General features: G+C 36.4%; 1 protein-coding gene across 4 annotated transcripts in view; it reads left to right on the plus strand.

Annotated features, from left to right (window-relative positions):
• Positions 1-17338, plus strand: part of PARG (poly(ADP-ribose) glycohydrolase) — a 61098-nt gene that overhangs the window by 27950 nt on the left and 15810 nt on the right. For all 4 annotated transcript variants that reach the window (XM_038140572.1, XM_038140573.1, XM_038140574.1 and 1 more), the window contains exons 9-13: positions 367-524; positions 11338-11417; positions 13826-13886; positions 14547-14622; positions 16835-16982. In XM_038140572.1, coding sequence (XP_037996500.1) covers positions 367-524; positions 11338-11417; positions 13826-13886; positions 14547-14622; positions 16835-16982 — 523 coding nt within the window. The remainder of the gene's footprint in view (positions 1-366; positions 525-11337; positions 11418-13825; positions 13887-14546; positions 14623-16834; positions 16983-17338) is intronic.

A 17338-nucleotide genomic window follows, 5' to 3' on the forward strand; every position in this document is an offset into this window, starting at 1 on the left:
GTGGATTTTTATTTCATTTTTTAACATTGCCCAGGATTTGCAACATCCCATCTGTTTTTTTCCCCTCTGCATTCCTGATGGTTTTGTTTGATAAGTTGTGCTTTTCTGATCTTTTTATTATTGATTAGAAATCTGCAGTTTGCCAGGCAAGCCCTTTCTGAATTGTCTTGAATAAACTGTTCTTGACTTTAACGGTGCTGCTGATTAAAGGCTTTACCAATGGCCTAAATTACTCTTGCTTTAATATAACAAATGTAATTTTGTACTTCTGTTTTTTCTTTCAAGAAGGGTAAGCTAATTATTCTTTTCTCTCCTTCCCTCCTTTCTCCTCTGGCCCTTCCTCCCCCTCATTTCTTTTGTTGGTAGCCAATACCTCTGCTGAAACAAAAGATGAATCACTCCATCACAATGTCACAGGAGCAGATCGCCAGCTTTCTGGCCAATGCTTTCTTCTGTACTTTTCCACGTCGCAATGCCAAGATGAAGTCTGAGTATTCCAGTTATCCAGACATTAACTTCAACAGGTATGGCACTCAGCAGTAAATGAGCCTGATAACACTGCCATGAAAATATTGTTGTCTTTTAGGGGAGAAACTCATTTGTTTTGTGTTTCTGTCACTAAATTCACTAGATTGCTTTTTGTCTTTTTTTCCTGTTACCTCTAAGGGAAAGAAAACTGTGCATCTAGGTAAGAAAGGATCTTGAGCACAGGAAGATCTGATTAATATTCCAAATTTTCTTTTGTGCATGAGCATGCACAGACACACTCTTGCTCTGGCATAATTAGATTGATACAATTCCCTGCCTCCTCATAAGCTAATCATCTGCAAATGGTATATCTTAGTTGTGCTTCAAGTGTTCTGTGTGTATTTAAATTAAAGATTGGTGTTTCCCCAGCCACATTTCTGTTGTCTCCTGTGTCATCAGTGGTGATCTGCACATTAAGTCATATCAATAGGACTTCACTCTTGGGCATCCATACCATTATTCTAAGGGAGTTGTAGAACTGCATGTTAAAATTAACTTTTTCTTTTTGCTGCAAGTTAGCCTAAGAAGGCCACAATAAGAATGTGCTTAAAGATACTCTGATGTCTAAGCAAGCATTTATTCTTTTTTTCTTAGTGCTAACTTACAAGCAGCTTTAATTATAATTTTTTCACATCCTTTTTATAATTTAAATGTGCTTATTTCAATTTTAAACGAGGAAAGTAGATGGAGGCATTTTCTGCTGCAGAATATTATGGTTCACATGGACTTGTAGATTGGAAATATGAGTTAATCATTTTTTGGCACTTCCATACAAGTGTAGATCAACCTTAAGTTTATTAGGCTGAAGCTTGGATAGATTATTGATCTAGACTTTTTCTTATTCCTCACTGTTAACAGATGTAGTGTATGTGCTCTGACAGCTGAGATGAAATACAAAAGCAGTGTTGCCTGTGATCCAGCACACTTGGGTGCGTGTATTATGAGAGCTGTATTGGACTAGGACTTCTCAGAATAAATTGTCAGGCATGCCAATGCACTAATGATGGTTTTGGTAGCTGCTGCCTTTAAGGGCTGTCACAGGTTTGTCCATATTGTGTATTTCAGAGGGGACACCAGAGTCACTGTCTGGGTGGTTATCCCAAGAGTGCAGTGGGTTATGGAAGAGAAGTGTGAGTGGACATTATTACACCATACAATTCAATGCATTTTTCTACCAGTAGCTGCTAAGAACAAATCAATGAAAAGTACCATTGGTGCATTAAAAATACTGATGTTCAGAGCATTGAAAGAGGGGAGTGAAAGGTCTGGGAGGAGTTCTCTTTGACTGCACACTTCTAGCTGTATTTTCTAGTATTTTAAAGGACTTTAAGCTACTGGTTTTTTGTTGTAATTTAAACATTTTATAAACCAAGCAGTTAAATTTTGCAAGTTGGATAGTTTCTTACCAGCTATAGAATAAAATGCCGTTAAGTAACTGGAGTAAATTCATATGCTCCTCTATGATAATTGCAGAGCAATGTAAGGTGATAGTATTAGAGTGGCCTACTTGTGGTTAACTCAGGGCATAATACTGCAAACTACTTCTAAATAAAAAACATTGGCAAATTATTAGGTAAATATTTTCCTGCCGTGGACTCAAAGAATGACCAGTATAAAACATTAAGCATTCAGAATTTTCTGCTCTGTTCCAGTCAGTCCAGCATTGTTTTCTGACTTGGCTGCCTGGTGCTATCATGATAAGGTCCCACAATGTTATTTAGAAGGGGAACAGAGGAGACAACCTTCAGGCCTTGCTTTTGCATTATGCATGCGGCAATGCTCAGCTTCGAGTCACATAGGGTAGAAAGTCATTTTTATTTGTGCAAGAACAACAATAATGTTGCCAAACTGGAGAAAAGAAGGGAAGGTAATGTCCTCTGGTTATTGAGGATTAAAAGTGCCTCTTCTTCAATGTTTGCCAATTTATTCATTTGTTAAATAAGTACAGTTTTCTTTTCTGTTCCTTTTTTTACTTAACCATTTGTTGCACCGAATCCACACTCCTACATTTTGAATTTGATAATAAGCAGATTAGTGAAGTGGAATACAAAGTGTGGCAGGCAGTGGATAAAATTTGAGAGAATGTGTCAGTGAGAGCAGTAGGATAAAAGCAAAAGGAAGAGTTCTGGAGAGAGTACTACAAGACTGTACAGTTTTCTGCTACTGTATATAACCCGACTTAGTTAAAATCTAAAATGAGAGGGAAGAAGGAGGATAGATAGTATCATGTTTTTTTCCTTTCTGTCAACCTAGTGTTTTCCTGCCCTGCCAAGTTCCTTCTTTAGTAGAAAGGACAGAGTGAACAGTCATGTTTTCAGCTATTGTTTCAGACTTGTAAAGATGACAGGATTTGGTTCACTGCAGTGTGTGTTTTCAGCTTCTTAAAAAAAGCATTTTGGGAAGCTGGATGTACTCAAAAGGCAGTAGGCAATGACTGAAGTTAAAATATTTGTGACTTTTTTTCCTGCTTATAAAAATGTTTTGATGTAAAGGCTTTGGAGGCTGCTGTTCTGCTCTGTCTGCTTAGGGATGGGCATAACAGATTGTTCACACATCAACCTTTTGTCCCCACAGTATTATGGTCTGTTGCTTTTTTCAGACTTCGTTCTTTCCTCAGCATAATTCATTTGCTACGTGACTGTGAGTGAATGAGTTTGTTCCTAAGGTATCAGAAATAATCTGCTGTTGTTCCCTAACAAAGCCAAAGTACTGAGTGCATGGATGCTAGCATTTGAGGGGCTTTTCTTTAGAAAAGGTGATGTTCCTCCATTCCTTTATCCATGTCCTGTCTATCTTCATACAAAAGGCTCCCACTCCTCCCCTCAAATCTCTGAGACTGAAAAACTGAAATTTGCAACTTCTAAGTTAGAAACAACTGTGTATGTTTTCTTGTGGTTTTGGTTTTAAACAGCAGTCTTTTGTCAGGTCACTTTATGCAGACTTAAACATGAGTACCTTTTTATGCACTATAAAATAGTAATGGTTTTAACATTTAAATGCTGATATGTTCCCTTTTTCCTCCAAGTCTTCTCCCTGCTTTAGATTTTTATGTGCTGTTAACTATCATATTGTGAGTTCCACCCCTACTCCTCCCAAGGTACAAATCTGTTTGACAAAACAAGACAGTCACTGCAAGACAGTTTAAAATTTAAGACTCATAGAGACATAAGTGCAGCTGATTGAGAGGAAGGCTGTTGCATGTGTTAGTATTAACACACATCATCTATGCTTCATTTCTCTCCTGCTGTTAGTCTTGCCAATTGAGAGGAGAATCAATGTGGCCATTCCTCTTTTGACATAGAAGCACTTGGTTTAATGGTGTGTGTTGACACTGACTGTCCATTTTGATTCCTTGTCTTGTACAGACTGCAGGTCACCTGTGTATAATTAAATATTCAGTAATTTAGTTGAATTCTTCCCTTTTTTGCTTGGCAGGGATGAGCCTATTATGAGTCTTAAGTCATTAATAAGATAATTCATTTCAAATGTAGTTGATAAAAAGGAATTCATAGTTTAAGAGCTTTAATATTTATGAATTTGAGTAGGTAGAATGACATCCATTCAGTGGCCAAACATTAGATCTTACTAAATAGCATAAAATATTGCTTCTGTTCAAAATATCAAGCTAAATTTAGAGTGTTCAATTTTTCTTTTTAAAAACACTACTACAATATATGTGATGACATTAGATTGGGCAGCTTTATTCCAAAATAACCCATCACAAAAGAAAGAAGTAATTGAATTGGCCATTTTATTTACCTTATTGATGTATTTTTCTTGGAAGTTGCATTCTGGTTGAATGTAGAGCCTGAATTGCATTGACTGTCCTACATTATGATGTTGGTTGCAGAGTTTAAAATTGTTGATTGTGGTGATGGTTGTAATTGCCCTATAGACACTATAGAATTTGGTAATTTAGGAAACTGTGTAGTTTGGTTATATGTGAAAGCAAAATGTGAGGAAAAATATCTGCAATATTGAATCAGTGTGCTGGAAGTGACACAGGTTTGCCATGGACCTGCTTGGCTTCTGCTGTGTCTTTGACTGCTACAGATCTGTTTTAGCTGTTGTGTCAAGTTAGAAGAACTCTCCATTTTCCTTGTTCAAAAACTCTGTGGTTAAACTGAAGATGTAATAGCTCCCATTAAAGGCACTGGGCTTGAATCTATAACTGAAGGCAGTAAAGTCTAACAGCATGAGCCTGGTAGATCTTCTGGCACATATATTAGTGCATGCTCTGGTCTGAAACCACCAGTATTCCACTGGGACTGAATTTCTTCATCTTTATCAAACAAACCTTTAAAGTAATTTCAAGTGATTGGAAATGAGGAGAAAAACACACTAGTTAAGATATATTTCTTTTATGGAATATATAATATATGAAAGGAAATGGGAAACTGTATGGTTCATTTATGCAGGAGAATTGAAATCTAATTTACCAGTAATGCAATTATCTCTCCATAAACAACATCAATTTCATAACACTAATGAATATTCTCTGGGGAATAGATTATCTAATGACTTCGAGAGAACTTGTTTTGGACTGAGATGTGTTGCTCTTCTGGTAAGGGGTTCTAGATTTTCTGAGTTAAAGGACACTGATCCTACAAAACTCATTCTGTTATGCCTGCTTTGGGCATGTAAACTGATTAGCCTTGGATGGATTACTTCAAGCCGAGTATAATTTTCTGAAAAAAAAATTTAAATCGACATTTGTGTTTGGTAAATGTGGAAACACTTTAAATAGACAACTTCAAAAGGACACTATTTATATGAATCTGGCATAATTACTTTGCTATAGTGATTAGAACAGTACTGAATCTGAATGTTTTTTAGCTTAGTAAATATAGTAGTGTAGTCCAGGACTTAGTTGTACCATGCTGTTGGTTGTCCCTTGTTTTAGATTCTCCAGGGTAAAACATTTTACCCCACTATTCTCTGGTGTTGAGTACTTGCAGTTAGCATCTTATCATTTCATCAAGATCAAATATCAACTTAATACATTTTAAGACTCTTAAATCACCAAAACCTTTTGTTAAAACAGATTTATAATGCACCAAGTTACTTGCCACAATAAACAGAATGACAAAATGAAAAGCACAGTGAAGAGACGTGTGAGTATATGGGAGCGTCTGAGATAAACGTTTTTTGCATCTAGATTCCCAAAAAAATTACATTGCTCCTTTTTTTTTTTTTTTTTGTTTACACACATCTTAAAAGTCATTATTTATCTACAGATGAAATTCTAATTCAACATAAGGTTATTGAATAGTGCAGTGTTCTTAAATAGCTTCTCAGATGACAACAGCTTGTACCTATAACACGTCAGTAAATAAGAAATTGCCCATGAGGTTGAAATATTGAATGTTTTGTTTTTCTCCTGCTTGATATGAAGGAAGTTAGAGAACTCTAGAATGATGTCCTTTATAAGCCCAGAGAAGGAAGGGAGTTTTACTACAGGCAGATAGAATTCATGTTGAGTGGAAGAGGCACACACAAGGCACCAGAAAGGAAGAACCGAGGTTGCTGTGCCTGACTTGTGGAAGGTTGTGCTCTGTTTTTCTATCAGGAAATGCAAGATGTGGATAGTGACATTTCCTTTTGTTTTGTGAGAATGGTCAGTTTGCCTGCCTTTCATCTCTCTGGAAGGAATTTTTCATTTGGATTATTCTGCTTTTGATTTCCATTAAGTCCAACTTTCATAAAGTTGTAATATACTAAATTGTTTTTCTTCTAATTATCACTTAAAATATTTTTAGTCACTACAGGACTTCCTAGTAAGGGTTTATGTTTTATATTGGATATAAGAATGTCCCATTTCAAATTTGCTAAGGTTTCTTCATCTTGCGCTATCTAATTGATGTTTAGGTATTTATGTTTCAAGCTGTCTAGGGCAGTGGTCTCCAAATGTTTTTGATCACACATACTTATCAGTAAAACATTTTTGAGCATGGACCCCAATGTATTTGTGTTTATTTACTTAGGAGTTACATAAATGTGCTATTTTACTAATATATTGCATTATAAAACATGAACAAAATTTAGAAAGGATGAGATAAAGATGAAATAACCACTACTTCAAAATGGTTTTTTTTATTTAATAATTAGGACAAAAATATATTCTTCCTGCAGCCCTAGTGGATTGTCTTGCACACCCCCTGGGGTACTTTGGAGACCAGAGTGGGTCTCTGGGGTATTGCTGTGCCCAAAGTGTAGCTTGTTTCCCTTGGGAAGGGAAACATAAATCATAGCAATGAAACACTTGTTGCAGCTCCATTCTTAATGAAAAGTCCTTGACTGGTCCTATGTCCTATCTTACTCACTGAAGTGAGGCTTTAGAGATTTAAAACTCCATTTTAAAAGGCAGATATATGTTTCTGTATGGGGGGAACCCCACCCAATAAATAATGAACAAAACAGTATTCTCAGAAAATACTTGAGGCAAATGATATGAGTAATTAATGTAATTCTGGGTATTCCTATATGGTAATTGGGTCTGCTTTTATGTATTTAGAGAATGAAATTGTTGTCTGTCCTATGCAATTGTGTGATAAGCACCCATAATTACAGACACATTCCAAATCTTTCATGGAGGGCTCCTCTCTCTCTCTGCACATTAATGCACACAGCTTTGCTTGACCTTTGATACACTAAAATCTATAGGTAATCCTTAATGTGGATGTGACTAAGGTTGCCTTGAGCACAATTGAATAAAAAATGTCAAATCATACTGAGAGAGAATCCTTTTGAAACTGTTTTGATAAGCTGTGCTTAGTATCAGAAGTCAAAGCTCAAAAAATACTTCATTAGAAATGTGATACTGGTTTTGAAAAAGAGAATTTTATATTTTTTGTTTGTTCCTGGAACTCCACTTTTTTATTCCAAGAGGTTGGGAATTGCAGGAGAAAGATGGAAGAGATGCTTCTTATGTGCTCCCCAGTGCAACTAATGCAGTCCTAAATGATGAGGCTATTGGACCATTCAACACTATATTAGTTTTTCCTTTAGGGTGCTGTGTATCAACCTGAAATTTCAGTGGTTCCTATTGAGGATGCTCGGCCACTGAGGATGCTCAGCCACTTAATCAAAATAGCTCTTAATCATATGGAGGGCAATAAAGTTTGACAGTTACATACTTCAAGTATGTTACTTCCACCCCTACATGTATATATACATCAGGTAAGCATAGGCTTGAAATGGAGCAACATAGAAAAAGCATGATATTTGGTTTATTCTCTTTACCAAACATTTTGTCATCCAGTGCCTTAGACTAAAACTGTTAAGTGATTAGCTGTGTTCTTGAGGTGGAAGGAAACATCAATCCAGTATTTTCATTTCTGCCTTAACTGTCCATCCTTCCCCCTGCTCAGTCCCTTTACTGGGTGAAATTCATCTATCCATATGACTTCTCTGTAAGTCCTTGTTTGACTTCTGTTTGTAGGAGAAGATCAGGTTTTAGTTAAATGTTTTGTACTTGTTCAGATGTTCTATTATCTTTAGTGAGATCACACTAAAATATAAGAAACAACACAATAAATGAACAACTTAAGGTTTCTTTAAGTCCAGTAGTAAAGATGAAGACACTTTTTAGTGCCTGTGGGTAGTGGAGGAAACCTTACACATGGTTAATTGTAGGGATCACAAGTACAGAATTGTGTATCCACACTTCTGCAAAGAGTACCCATGGAATGCCCTGGATTTATGAAGGGGAATTATTATTTGAAGTATGATCCGTACTGCAAATTTTTGCATATTGTTACAGTGTGTACACCTTTCTGGGTCTTAAAATAGGTTCCAACTTCAATGTAAAGACATGGTTATTCTCTTTGAAAAGGAATATTCAAAGGAAGGCCAGCCTGGGTATGGAAATATCATTAGGAAATTATTGAACTGGGAGATTAAATCACGTGATTGTAATGGCTCCTGCTGGAGCCAGTTCTTAGAGTAACATCGGGGGAACAATTTAACTCCTTGGAAATTAAATTTTACAGGTAAATACTGTATTTTAATTTTACCTTAATCAGAAACAGAGTATTTGGGAACTGTTCACTTAGGCTGGTTCAAATTCTCCCCAGTAAACTCCATGCAAGCCAAGGTCACTTTTGTGATGCTCTTAATGTTCTTAAATAATTTTTCTCTTGCATTATTTTCAGTGTACCCTTTGAAGTTCTTTGCAAGTTTAAAGTCCACTTGCCTCAGCAAGGAAGGACTTGGGAGTAGGTTCTTTGGAGCTTTTGACTCCAGCTTTAGAAGGTGGAGATGTTGGTTGCAAATATGACAATTTTGAGTTGACAGTCAGGACTGCAAAAACCAGAATATTGATTGCACTTTTTAAATGCTTCTTTTTCCACCCTGGAATTTTTAGGAAGATGCTCATACATGTTTCTGTAATAATTGTTGAAATGGTATGAACTGTTGCCTTGCAGCTTTACTGTATGCTTACTGGCAGTTACTACGTGAAGTGAGCATACTTCACTGTGTGCTTACTTCACTTACTATTCATTCAATATTAGTCCTTACTATTTTTAGTATTTTATTTCTCGTGTATTGTGTTTCTGTTCAGAACAATTAAATGTCTGAATATTTGCTAGGAAAGATTTTACATTTAGCCACAATGACTTTACAATCTGCAATGTCATAAACACAAAGTTCACACATCTACTTTCTTATATTTTAAAATCTCTGGCCTCGAATACCTGAATGTATCTCTGGGGAGGTTTTCTGTTTGATTAACATTGCTGCTGCCCTGGCATGGCTGGAGAGCCAGAGATAAATTTGGTGATGAGTCCTGGAGGCTCTCTCAGCTCCTGTAGCTGATAAATTGAAGTTACTGCATGGCAGTGGGAACATCCTGTACAAAGCTTACATATGAAGTTGCCACTAAGATTTTAATTACTTCCTCTGAAAGTGGACTTGCAGTGCTTTGTGCTTGATTTACAATGTGCTTCATCTGGATGAGTTCTTTAATTGAAATTAATGGGTTTTGGCCCTAGGTGGTTCTGTCAGGAAATTATGTGGTTTCCACTTAGATTTTTGGGTGGATTTTTAGTAGGATCTGTGTTGCAGTACTTGAAGAATAATGTTATTTAATATCTTAGTGATGCCTTCATATCGCTCTATTCTTTAAAATATTTGCTTCAAGAAGAAAATTTTCATTATTTTGCCCATTTGATTATTTCTGAAATAAGGTCCAAGGTTAAAGTGTTTGTAAATTTGCCATGTGATGTCCTCATTTAAGTTAATGGGGTCAGAGCAGGCCATTTTTGACTCATGTAAATATCGCTTGCTTTTCCTGTTGCATTCACAAATATGACTGGTTTTAGTGATCTGACTTACTTCAGGCATAGTTCTGCACCTTCCCTGCCCAGCCTGCTGTTTATGCTGGATCACATATTGCCTTTGTGACATGAAGAACTTTCTCCTGAAAGTTTGCAATGTAAGCAAGATGTCACTTTAATGTGAAGAGGCAAAAAAATTAGTAAAGGCATGATCAGGCTGACAGATAAATTAACCAGTTTAAAGGCTTCATATGAATTGAGACTTCCAGATAAGAGGTTGGGGGTAATTTAGGCAGCACCTGCACACACATGCACACATTGACTCCTTTCATAAACCCCTTTTTACATGTGCAAGCTCAAGGCCTTGATAGAGCTTGCATGTGGGCCCATGTTAGAATAGCCTGTAAAGTCTGGAGTTTACCTTCCTAAAGTCCCTATTCACTGTTCAAAGAATAAAGTGCTAATAAAATTAACCTCTGTGACCTAATATAGATTTCAGATGCAAATGACCTCTTCAGCCTGTATACATCATAAGAATTTTTAAATGCTGAAAAAAATCTAGTTCACTTCCTTGCTGAATCTAGTTTAATTCACCTTTCAGCATTCTGGTTTTGAAGGCAGATTGTCATTCCACTACACAGAAACAAATGAATAATGTTGTGTCATTGCTTTACTTAGACTGTTTTTTGGGGAGAATCATATCCTCAGGGCTTTCAGTGGATCAGACATCTTTTAGTAAACTTCCTATTCAAAGGGTATTATTTCTGAAGTCACTGCTGTTCTTCCTTCCAGATAAATTCCATTATGTGTTGCCAATAACAATCCCTTGTCACTCTGCTGGAAGTGAAATTAAGTAATGCATGTTCAAGTTGCTGGAAGATAGATGATGCAGTAAAAGTATTTCTGCTAACCTTAAAAGAATACATTCACTTAATGGCTAAAAAAAGGCTCCTTCGTTTTAATGCTTAGGTTTTTTACAAATGTCTGTTAGAATGGCTGTAACAGCCCAGTGGATGGAGCCATTTCTGTTGGGGGAAGGTTCTTTTCTTTGTAAATGCTGCTGGTGCAGTGCAGCTCTTGAAAGCAACAAGGCTGCATTAATTCTTCTGAGCAACTCACTGAGCAGAAAGGAGAGGGACATTTGGAGTACTCAACATATGTTTTCACCCCTTGGTCACTTAATGACCTGTTAAACATTTCAATTTGTTGCAAATAAAACTAGTAGCTTTCCAAAATGTTCATATTGAAATTATATTTCTTGGTATTAGAAAATTGGTGCAAGTGAGAGAAGCATTCACTTGGCATCTTCGTCAGAAATACAGCAAGTCAATAAACTTATTAATCCTAAAATCTTGAATTACAGAGGGTCTGTCTAGAGTGTTCTTTCTACAGTACAGTACTTAAATGCAAAGCTAATGAAATGTGTGCATAATAATTATAAAAAATCAAATTGCAATTAGTAAGTAGCACTAATTGCTCTGCACTGTCTCCCTGAAATCTAATTGTTTGTTTTTTATTTCCTGTTTTTCAGGTTGTTTGAAGGGAGGTCACCAAGAAAGCCTGAGAAACTTAAGACCCTTTTCTGCTATTTTAGAAGAGTCACAGAAAAAAGTATATCCTTTTTTTTAAAATTTTTTTTGAGCTGCAAAGCAGATAGATGAAAAATTTAATCCCATTCAATTTAGAAATGGCTATACAGCCATGATGGAAGTATTTAACAAAAGACAGCTTGCAAAGTACACTGATTTTCATACTAATGGCAATTCTTACCATGCGTAGGATGCATGCAAGCAAATTATTTGTCCAGAGCTCATTCTGTTTTATTTTTTCTGAAAAATATATATCAATATATATGGGGTGTGTGTGAAATGCAGAAATATTTTTATATATGTGTGTGTGTGTGTAAAAATGTGTGTGTATGTAATTGTGTAGATGTGTAGATATAAATATATGTAAATATATATTGCTAGTGGTATATGCAACCACTTCCATCACCACATCAAAGTGAGGATGTAGAGGGGACTTGGCACCATTACAGCCATTAAAATCACAGGCTTAAAGATTTTGAGTCAAGCTTCGCTTTTCCTGCAGAATGCATATTTAGTCTTTTGACTATAATGTTTGGAGTTCTGAGGGATTTTCCCCTGCTCGTGTTGATATTTCAGGTTTTTCCCTTCTATGGTTCCAAAGCAAAGCTGTTTCTAGGTTTGCCCAGTTCAAATGAAACAAATAATAGCAAGACATGAGATATCTCCTGCTCTGTGAGAATTTAATGCATAGTCAGATCTTCTGTTAATACCACAGATTTGAACATTTGCATAAGCTTTCAAAAACAGATCTATTTTTGTGATAACTACCATAGCTTATATATTGCATTTTTGGGGAGAAAGATTTTGGTATAGTAGCATACATCAGATCTGCAGCAATACCCTTACAATAGCCTTTTTTTAAAGCACTTTTTCTTTCCATGTCAGCATTTTACTATTAACTTCATACTTTCTCAGAAGGGTTTATTTTAAAAGAAAGACAGATTTAAGCTATTAAATATAAAAGCCCCTTACTTGGTGCAGACCATCTTCATCATTTTAATTCACCACAAAATAAATGCAGCTATATCCTATTTCAGCTGTCAGACTTTAAGCAATATCAATAGAACTGAATCTCTGAGGTAAAAAGTAGCTTGTGATCTATGTGTGGGACTGAGAAGAGATACAGTGTACCAGCTTTTTTTAATACCTGAGTTATAATGTTTTTGTGCAAACCAAATCCTAAATTGATGCAGCTGTCCCTGAGCCCCTGAGAATATGAAATCTGATGGGAACATGGTTTATGAAACTACCCTATTAGATTTCCTAACATTAGAACTTTAAATAATATTTAATGAGATTCTTGAATGCTCTTTTCTTGAATTAAAAATTCCTATCGTACCTTTAAAATACCCCATTTCGTATTCTTCTTTGTGTCCCAGGAATTAGTAAGGCTGAAGTAACTTAGCTCTCTAAGTTACTGTAATAATTTTGTAGCTCTTTTTATAGTAAATAATAATTGAGTTCTCTGTAAAAGAACACTGGAAACTGAAGACTTTGTGCTCAAAAGGTGAATGCTTGATTTGCAGAATACCACAACTGATACCAGAATTCCCTTGTGAAAGAGCACTTGATTATTATGCTTGAAAGCTATGCACTTTTTTTCAGAGAAAGTAACCTTTTTTAAACCTAAATTTTAAAGTAAAGCATAGAACTATTTAAGGCTTTTTTAGAAGGATGCATTTGTGTTTTACATAGTGTTCTCAATGTTTTCATAAATCACAGTAGATTTACTGTAGCAGAGAAATAAATCTTAATTGAAGATTTTATAAAGATGATATCACCTAATAAAAGGTGGATATTTTCTTTCTGTTGCAAACTGGAACTTTTTTTGAGTGAAATAAGGAGAAAAGATGGTACTGCATCCTTCCTTCAATGAGCAGGAGTCTTTTCTCCGTTGGAATACAGAGAATTTCACTTGCATCCTGGCAGGGTTAAAAACTGCCTGATTTTGAATCTGCTAACACTGCATGCTTATTGACATAGTTGGACTTCCTTGGAAATATGAGCTGCTGTTTCCTCCCTCCGTAGGTTGAATACTCTCTGGCACTGAACAGTTGTTGGTTTTAAAGGTTCACAATCTCATTTTCTCTAAAGCAGCACATTTTACTTCAACTACTAGATCTTTCTAATAGTGTTGAGTGTTGTTAAACTGAAAATCACTTCAGAAATAGTTTTTCCTAGATCTGGAAAAACTAAAATACTCAGACTGCAAAGTGGGAAGAGAAGTCAATACTTTGGTCTTCATGTTACTTGTCTTCAGTTGGAGCATGGGCTGTCAGGGGAGAAATCAGAGTCACTCTTAAGGAAAGTCAAGCTCTTGGTACCGACTAAGAATGATGTTTGTAGTTTTCGAAGATTATCAGTTAAGATAATCTGAGGGCCAAGCTCCCACACTTAATACATTTTCCTTTGGGGTTGGTTTGCCTGTAGAACCTACGGGATTGGTGACGTTCACAAGGCAGTGTCTCCAGGAGTTTCCAGACTGGGAGAGGTAAGTCAAACATCCTGTTAATGTAAGAAGTTTCTTAAGTCCACAATAACTGAGTGTCATTCCTTTGGAGTTGATTCAGGTCTAGAAGTACTACAGAAAACAATTTTTGCTATGGACTGTTGCAAAAAGAAATACAGAGGGCAGTGGCTGAATTGCCACAAGTAGTTTGTGTCCTGAGTTTTCCCATACATTTTTCTGTAAAGCAAACAAGTATTAGTTGAAGTTTTAAAACAGTAATGTATCTTTGATGCTGTTGCTTGAGTGGGAGGAAAAAACAAAGAGGGATTGTATTACCAATACTTTCTTGATTTAAAAAATAACAGGTAATATAATGAACTATGGGTGGTGATCAGCATGAGCATAAGTATCGCAGCTTCATTGCTGGGGAACAAGAAGAACTTAGAACTTCAGATGTGGGGTTTTGTGGTAAAAGGTGAAGAAACTGAACAAATGACTGTGCTAAACTTTTCCACATTGTTTCTGCAAGGCAAACTTTTTAATCCATCAGGGTTTTTGTTTGTTTTTTTTTTTTAAACCACTTTATGTTTAAAGTGTTTGTGTAAGCAGCTGGGGTTTGGGTGAATTTTCTTTTAAAATGAATAGTTTTTTGTGAGGGTTCTGAAATTATCCTTTCTGTGTAATATTTTTCCTCAATGGTAGATCTCAGAAAAAGCTATCTAGATTGCATGTCACCTATGAAGGCACCATTGAAAGCAATGGACAAGGTATGCTACAGGTAAGTGCATATAACGGTTCATGTGAATTTCATGGTTTTGTCATACTTTCATGGTCTGCCAGCTTAACAAAGTTACTTGCTTATCCTCAATTGAATTAAATGACAAGATGTTATGCAGCATTAAAAAACCTATCAAAATTAATTCAATGGGCAGTCTTAGTACTGTCAATGTTCCCCAGCTCATCTAGGTAGCACATGTACCTGTTACAGAAAGGGCTGACAGAAAATCACAAGTCCTGGACAGCTTCAGGTCTTCTGGTTCAAGCCAGGATCAAAGATTGACAAAACAAAAGATTCAGGCTGCGATCTTGATGACTTGTCAAGGGTTTCAGTTTATTTTAAAAAAATTATTCTTGTGCCCCAGACAGTGACCAGGTCAGTGATCCAGGAGACTTTCTTGCTGCTGCCAGCACTACTGTTTCAGTCTGGGAGGCAGTCAGCAAAAGAAATTCATAAGGAGGATGTCCTGTCCATATCTATAGGAAGGAACACATTTGAGTTTTCAAATTAGTTGTTTGCTTTCTGCTTTTCTTTAAAAAAAAAAAAAATGGTCTGCGTTCTAGAATTCTTTTACCAAAAAAAAAAAAAAAAAAAAAAAAAAGTAAAAATCAGAACTTTTTTAGCCAGGGACAAGTACTGGATTGGAAGAGGAGGAAGGAGACAAGGAGAATTTTTTTTCTGCAATGCTTTTTGCTCAGACTTTAAAATGTCTCGTAACTTTATGAAACTGGAGCACTCAGCTATGTGCTGAAATTACGAAGAACTCAGCAATTGCTCAATAATGACCATTTTTCTAGTATTGTACTCTGTATAATGGGGTGATAGCTTTTGCTCTTGGCTATTTCAAGTCTTATCAAACAAAATTTGATACTAGCAGGGAGCAGGATGACCAAGGCAGGACAGTGCAGGAGTCCACAGTGACCCCAGCCTGAGTGGGCAGGGATGGTGACAATCACAGCCCCTGCTGACTGGCTGTGGCCATCAGACAAAGGCAAGGTGGTGGGTCAGGGCACCAGGGACAGTGAGAGAGGTCTGGTGAGCACGTGGGCATCAGCAGGGCTGGGCCTGGGCCCACAGGTGATGTGTCTCAGGTGAGGTGCTGGACAGGGTGGGTGTTTGTGTGGGACAAGGTTGGGCCCCAGGGGAGGCTGCCCAGCACAGTTACAGTGCTTTGGGGCCCCGGCACGCTGTACATCTGAGTGGTTTTCATATAACTTGTTTTTATCATAGTCAAGTTTAGCAAATCTTAAACTACTGAAATGTATTGGTATTTCCAGGATAGACTAGAGGAACACATGCTGCTGTAGTGGCTGGCTCTTGGTGTGCTTTGGACTCTGCCTCCTGGGTCAGTTTGTAATCTACACAGGTGTTCATGTCACCCCAGCAACTTCTGTCCCCCTCCTGTACCTGTGCTCTCATCAGCTGCCTAAGTAAAAATCAGTAAGAAGCTAATAGTATTTGGAAGATGAACAAACTTTTTAAAATTATAAATTTATATGGGCAGTTAATTTGAGTGAATAGTAATTACTTTATTGAATAAACAAACTAATTTTAAAACAGTTGTCTATATGAAAATGTAATTTGCAAAATATGTACTATTGCAGCAAAAAACAGTCCAGAGTTTCTCAATTTCAAGCAGAAACCTTTGGAGTCAAAAGTATTTGCCTTGTTCAAGTGCATTTCAAGGACAATTCATAAGAGATTGTTAGTACATTGCACGAAGAATTTGTTAGAGGGTTTTTTGGGTATAGAACTATTACAGGAGCAGTGCTAATCTAAAGATTGGCACTTCCATGTGCACAGTTGGGGCAGAATGCTTTCCAAAGGACAAACTAATGATTTTTCAATGCCCCTAAAAAGAATGCTGTTTTCATCTTTCACATTTACTGAAATGTGTTTTATTCTGAAATATGTGCTTCTTCAAGGGAAATCCACACAACTTGGATTTGGAGCCTTTGAGATGCAAAATTTCTTTTGCTATGTAATGTCTCATTTGTCCTAAGTTTTCTGAGAAGTTGAATGGAAAAAAAAAAGAGAGGCCTGATCATGTTAATCAGTCTCTCTGCTTGTAGTTTTAAGTGATAGCAGCAGATTTCAACACAATAATTGAAATTTGTACAGGATTTTATTTACTTTGGTAACAAAGGGGTTTTTTGTTTTTTTTTTTTTTTTTCTTATCCTATCATAATCCTCCTGAATGTATTTTTGGTAGGTTGATTTTGCAAACCGTTTTGTCGGAGGTGGTGTGACCGGGGCAGGACTAGTACAAGAAGAAATTCGGTTTTTAATCAATCCAGAACTGATTGTATCAAGGCTCATCACTGAAGTCTTGGATCACAATGAATGTCTTATCATCACAGGTTAGTCTTTGCAGAAAATGTTTCACATCGAATTCTGGTTTTAGATATACAAAATATATTTCAGGTTGAAGTTTAGTGTGGAAGGATTTAGAAGCTTAGCTGTAAGGACTAAAAAAAAAAAGGAAAAAAGTTAATACTCATTTGATAAAGAGCCTTCTACTTCATCCCACTTAACACCACAAGGGACACTGTTCCACAGATGCTTTGTGAAAGGAGAAAAAATAAGTGACAGCAAGCAGAAGAACTTATTTTATCCTTTGTAAATGTGTTTGAGGACTTTGTGTCTTTAGCTAAAGAATGCTGATGGGCAATATAGGTAACAGTCACAATTTCCAGCTATTAGCTGATACTGCTTC

The sequence above is a fragment of the Motacilla alba genome, chromosome 6, assembly GCF_015832195.1.
Source record: "Motacilla alba alba isolate MOTALB_02 chromosome 6, Motacilla_alba_V1.0_pri, whole genome shotgun sequence".
Classification (NCBI taxonomy): Eukaryota; Metazoa; Chordata; class Aves; order Passeriformes; family Motacillidae; genus Motacilla; species Motacilla alba.